Source organism: Cebus imitator, unplaced genomic scaffold, assembly GCF_001604975.1.
Source record: "Cebus imitator isolate Cc_AM_T3 unplaced genomic scaffold, Cebus_imitator-1.0 Scaffold1743, whole genome shotgun sequence".
In the NCBI taxonomy this organism is placed as follows: domain Eukaryota; kingdom Metazoa; phylum Chordata; class Mammalia; order Primates; family Cebidae; genus Cebus; species Cebus imitator.
In genome coordinates, this window is record NW_016109058.1 from 3 (window position 1) to 5,852 (window position 5,850).

At 60.6% G+C, this 5,850-nt stretch overlaps 1 protein-coding gene across 1 annotated transcript; it reads right to left on the minus strand.

Annotated features, from left to right (window-relative positions):
- Positions 1-307: 307 nt before the first annotated feature.
- Positions 308-5,375, minus strand: LOC108299093 (centrosomal protein of 72 kDa-like). The gene is made up of 3 exons (XM_017521486.2): positions 5,178-5,375; positions 3,784-3,980; positions 308-466 (listed from the first exon to the last, which is right to left on the minus strand). Exons 1-3 carry the CDS (start codon positions 5,341-5,343, stop codon positions 323-325), a joined length of 507 nt encoding a protein of 168 aa, XP_017376975.1. The 5' UTR covers positions 5,344-5,375; the 3' UTR covers positions 308-322.
- Between the last annotated feature and the right edge of the window lie 475 nt (positions 5,376-5,850).

Here is a 5,850-nt window from a genome sequence, read left to right on the forward strand (position 1 = left end):
CCACATGAGCCACAGTGACGCTCCCACAGCATCTAACAGTCACCTTCACTGTCCACACAGGCTGACAGGAGCCGGAGTGACATTCCCACAGCATATAATGAAGCCACCTTCACCGTCCACACAGGTTACCACGCCACATCCACGCCAAGACCTCCCCGACACGTGTCTGTGGCACAAACTCCGGCGGAGGCAGCCTCCACGCCAGCCGTGAGGCAGGGGCTCGGCGCTGCACTTACCAACTGCGTCTGCGGCTGCTCCCTCCCTCAGTGAGAATTTAAACAGGTCTACCAGGCACACCCAAACACTGACATTTTACGCTGTCCTACCAAACAAACTTACCAGTGATCTGCAAATTTAATGTAGCTGCAGCGTCTGCATTTTTCACCTCCTTTTTCATACTGAACAAAAGCGATTTTAAGCCACTATTCTCTTCTAAAGATGTATCTAAATGTTGTCTCAAATCATTCTGGGGACACAGAAAATACAGAAAATGCACAAGTCAAATTCAGTAAAATGCATAAAGAAAACAGAACTGAAACCTTTTGAAAATCCCAGAGGGTTCCTTTCACGTAGTCACAATGTGAAGGCAACGAGTCCGTTTCTGGCAAAGCTCCCTCCTCTGAGCCCCGAGCCCTGCCCAGCCCCACAGCACCCTTGGGAAGGGGTGGGAAGAGAGGGGGGACGGAAAGGGGCACCCCATCCTGTGAGAGCCCCACTTCTGAGTCTCCCCATACCTCCTGCACCCTCAGGGTAGGGGCAGAAAGACAGGAGGGTACAGAAAGGGGCGTCTGGCCCCGAGAGATCCCCACTCTTGCGTCTCCCAAGAGGCATGTGCTCCCGCGGGACCTGCAGGCCAGATGCCGGAGAGGGCAGCTGGTGGTGGCTGGGGCCTCCCAAGACGCCCTCACGGACACTGCAGGTCCCCGGCCTTGGTGCCAATATGAGGCATGGGGGGCCTGCAGGAACTCCCTTCTGCTCTGGCTCTCATATCCTCGAAGTACGGAGAACACATCGAGCACAGGACAAGCTGTCATCAAGGAGAGGACAGGGCCATGCCGCAGCCACATGGCAGCTGTCCCTCCCCGGCCCCAGGTGCTTATTGAGGCATGAGCCATCCAAGCCGCCAGCAGCTGCAGCCAGGGACCCCAGGGATCCAGTCTCACCTGCCTGCTGCTTTCTCAGGCACCAGCAGGCATATCCCGGGGCCGGGGGTGCTGAGCGGGCCCCACCTTGCTGCCCCCAAGGGAGGGAGCACTGGCGAATGTGCAGTACAGCCCTCGTGCTCGGGGTATCTCTGCTCGCAGAGCCCACCCGCCAATGGCCCCCTTGGCATGCAGACATCCACCAGGCTCCCAACACCCGTGGTGAGGGCTCATTGCTGGGTCCGAGACTCCAACACCCGTGGTGAGGGCTCATCGCTGGGTCCCAGACTCCAACACCCGCGGTGAGGGCTCATCACTGGGTCCGAGACTCCAGCACCCGCGGTGAGGGCTCATCACTGGGTCCGAGACTCCAACACCCGCGGTGAGGGCTCATCGCTGGGTCTGAGACTCCAACACCCGTGGTGAGGGCTCATCGCTGGGTCCAAGACTCTTCCCCTCAGGTTTATCTTCACAATTCTTCATCTTGCAGCCTCGTCCCCAAGGCGTCTGCTGCGGTGGTGCCAACCTGCACCACCCACCCTCCTCGCGGCGCTCTGGGCCATTCTGAAAGCTCCTGGCAGCGCCCGTCTCATGGTGTGGCCTCCCAAGGACGCGATGAGCTCTGCAAGGTGGGGCTGTGGGCTCCCAGCTCTCTTTTGTTGAACTTAAGTTCTCACTCTGTCGTCCAGCCTGGAGAGCTGTGGCACAATCACAGCTCACTGCAGCCCCCAGCTCCTAAGCCTCTGCCTCCACCTACCAAAATAGCTGGGATGACAGGCACGTGACTGATTGTTAATTTTGAAGCTGAGGCCACGGCAGGTACGGGGAACAGAGGACCAGCTGCACCCAGGCTGGACACAGCACATCTGCCTCAGAGGCCGTGCCTGGCACAGCGGCTGGGAGTGGGGCCAACTGCACCCCAGGACACACGACTGCAGCTTCCACAGGAAGCACGGTTCACGTGACCGAGGGGTGAGCATACCGTGTTGCAGAGTAAACTTGGGTGTTTCTGGAATGACAGATGCACCTCCCTGGAAGGCAGCGCCCACCAGCCTGCCGGCTGCTCTCTCTGCGGGGTTCCTGCCCATGGTGACTCTTCCGGATCATTCACCAGGGAACCGGGGCTGCTCTGTCCCGTGGCCCAGGGTTGCCCCGAGGGACAGGGTTGGGCAAACAGCACAGGGTGAAAAAGAAGGCTGCCATGGTGGCCACAGCTGTACGTGACTCCCACCCCAGGCGGCCCTGGTGCTCGGCTCCTCTCGGGCTCCGTCTGTCAGCTGTGTGGTCCCAGGCTCAGAAGGGCAGGGGGTGTGCCCGGCTGCGTCCCACAGAAAAGACATCAGCAGTGATGGCGTCCAGCTCACTTTCCAGACAGGGCCACGTGTGTTTAAATGCAGAGGCTTCCAAACGGGGGATGGGGGTCATGTGTGTTTCAGTGCAGGGTTCTGAACAGGGAGCCACGTGTTTAAATGCAAAGGCTTCCAGATGAAGGCCACATATGTTTAAAGGGAGACTGTTAGATGGGGTGGGGCACATGTGTTTAAACAGAGGCTTCCGGACGGGATGGGGCAGGGGCCACATGTGTTTAAATGCAGACGCTGCCTGTGCTGTTTCGCCATCTGTCCTTTTTCTTCTCTAAAGAGGAAGTGTTGTGTGGGCTCTCTGAGATGTAGGTTCTCATAAAATAGACAGCATCTACCTGCCAGGCAAGTTCAGAGGTGGCTTTTTTCTCAGCCGTCCCACAGTGCCTTCACTCCCATTTTACAGATGCTGACGCGGCCCCCTGGGTGTGCACACCCTCTCGGGGCCCTGCCTTCACCAGGACTCCCGGAGGGCGGCTTCTGTCTGGACATGGCTCTCTGACCACCACCTCCATGTCCTGAGGACTCCAGCAGCCCCTGGGGAGGCCCGTGCAGCCTGGAGGGGGCCTGGGAGGGTCCTGCCCATGAGGCCTCAGTGGAGGCGGAGACGGGCACACCTGACTGAACTGAGCCTGAGGCCCGATCCACATTAATCCAAGCTGATGGAGGCGGGTTTTCAGCTGCTGGTTTTGGGGTAACTTGCCCTGTAGCCCCACCTCCCTGTGGGACAGTGGCCGTCACCTCCTTCGTAAAAGGAGAGTAGGCTCAGGTGTCTCCAATTCGAGGCCCTGTGAGGCGGGCCAGTAAGATAAAGTCAGGTCCAGGCCTGGCTCCCACAGCGCCCGGCACCGCCCAGTGTCGGAGGCTCCCTCGGGACCGGGGGAGGGGGCTGCTCAGCTGGCATAGGTGGGGTAGCAACAGGGAGCCTTCGATGGCCTGGGGCACTGGAGCCTCTCAGCAGGGGACTGGGGAGCCTGGGCCAGAGGACAGGGGCTGAAAGACCGTCTCCCGCTGGCGTCACCCCTGCCCACCTCCCCAGCCCAGCCCCTCCAAGGAAGGAAGGTGGCCAGCACTGCTGCTGTCTCCAAAGTGCTCTGGCCTGCTGTGAAACAGGGCGGGCGGTGATCCTGGGGGCGGCCAGGTCCCGGGCAGGGAGGGGGACAAGGCGCTGCAGAGATGGTGGCTGGGGCAGTGTGGCATCAAGGAGCAGCCCTACTTCTGGAAGTCAAAGCCCATCTCCCCCACACGTGGACGCAGAAGCCCTGCCAGGGCGGGCTCACCAGCTCCTTGCGTGCGCGGTGCAGCTCCGCCGTCACCTCGCTCATCTCCCGGGCGTGCTGCTGCCGCTGCTCTGCAAGGCGGCTTTGCAGGGATTTGCTCTCCAGAGCCGGGGAGCCGGCGTCTTCACCCACCATCGTGGAGCCATCCTGGGCTATGGTGAGTTCTTCAACAGAAGACAAAATGTGTCTTGCCTGAGCTAGGAGCGAAAATCAAATGTTACGTTAGCACTGAGGCTTAAAGGGGGAACATAAACAAAACCGGCTCAGTGTGTCTTGAATCACACAGAGGAAGCCTTAAAAAGACAGCAGGCAGGGAGGGGGCACCATCAAACCCCTCAGGCTCTGCGCGTCCACACAGGCAGGGTAGGAACTGAAGAAAGAGAACAGGTGACCCCCAAAAAAAGGCTGCAACGGTCCGCCACGTCTCAAGGTTTCAATGGCACAGGCGCAACTCACTATGGTTTCCACAAGCACCGACTGCCCTGGTGTGGAAACCACCACACAGACAACAGCCGGCAACTCCACACTGGGACAGCGGCCTGAGCCGGGGACAGTGCCACTGCCACCCACCACAGCAAGCTCAGGAGGCTCCCGCAGGACACCAGCCCAGGGAGTGGTGAGGTCTGGGGGCTGGGGTCTGGATGGGCTGCACGGACACCAGCGGAGGGAGAGGGGAGGGGTCTACAGGGCTGGGGTCCAGATGGGCTGCAACTGCAGGGCATCCTCTTTCTAGGACCTGAGGGGCCACAACACTTTGAGAGGCGCTCAGACAGCTCAGAGCCACACCCAGGGCCTGCCAGGAGGAACAGGCTCGTGAGGCCCGGCTCCTGAGGGACACACACAGCCACGTCCCAGGCTGCAGGACAAAAAGAAGGTGCCACCGGGGACACGGCACCTCCTGGTATCCAAGTGTGACCCCAGATGAGGGAGACCCCCGCATGCTCCCACACAGGTCACCCGGAAGAATCAAACAGACCTGAGTCCTGTCTGCGGAGGGACCGCCCTCCTGGGCCCCACGCCAGGCAGAAGCTCAGCAAGGCAGGCCCAGCACAGGCTACATGCATGGGTCAGGGAGAGACGCAGCAGCTTCCAAACTCCAAACCCCACATGACCATCACCATCAGAACCAAATGCATTTGGACGGCATTTTGAGCAAAACAAGGTGACAGGCCCCCCAACACCCAGAGCATGTGGGAAACCCACAGGCCCAGGCCCACGTGGTGCCAAGAGCCATGGTGACTGTGAGAGGCAGACTGCCAGGAAGGCCCCGGTGCAGGACCACCACACGCACGTGGGAAGGGCTAGGATGGCTCCCAGGTCACCACATGCAGAGGACCCAGGATCCCACACAGATGTCGCCTGGAGGGCAAGAGCCCGCAGCTACCCTGACTCACCAAGGAATGCCTCGTTGCTATGCAGAGACCTGCAGCCGCCCCAGCTCCTGTCCACCAGGTCCACGAGCGTCTCCAGGAGCGCCGCCTGCAGGCCCGTCTTCTTCACGGGTGGAGCTGAGTGGGACCTGGGAGATGGCTGTGTTGGAAACAAAATCATGAGCCCCATGAGTCGGTGTGGGAACTGAGGTCCTGAGGCCAGTAGGTGCCCCAAGAGCACCCTGCGACGTGCTTCTGCCACAGAGGGGAAGTGAAGGCAGGGCCAGGAGGCCCCAGCCCTGAGCCAGGCGGAGGGCAGTTCAGCCAGGTGCGTCCGTCCTGGGTGAGTGAGGTCCGGATGACTGACAGGACCTGCGTGAGTGAGGTCCGGATGACTGACAGGTCCTGGGTGAGTGAGGTCCGGATGACTGACAGGTCCTCGGTGAGTGAGGTCCGGATGACTGACAGGACCTGCGTGAGTGCGGTCCGGATGGCTGACAGGACCTGCGTGAGTGCGGTCCGGATGGCTGACAGGACCTGCCTGAGTGCGGTCCGGATGGCTGACAGGACCTGCCTGAGTGCGGTCCGGATGACTGACAGGACCTGGGTGAGTGAGGTCCACATGACTGACAGGACCTGGGTGAGTGAGGTCCGGATGACTGACAGGACCTGGGTGAGTGAGGTCCGGATGACTGAC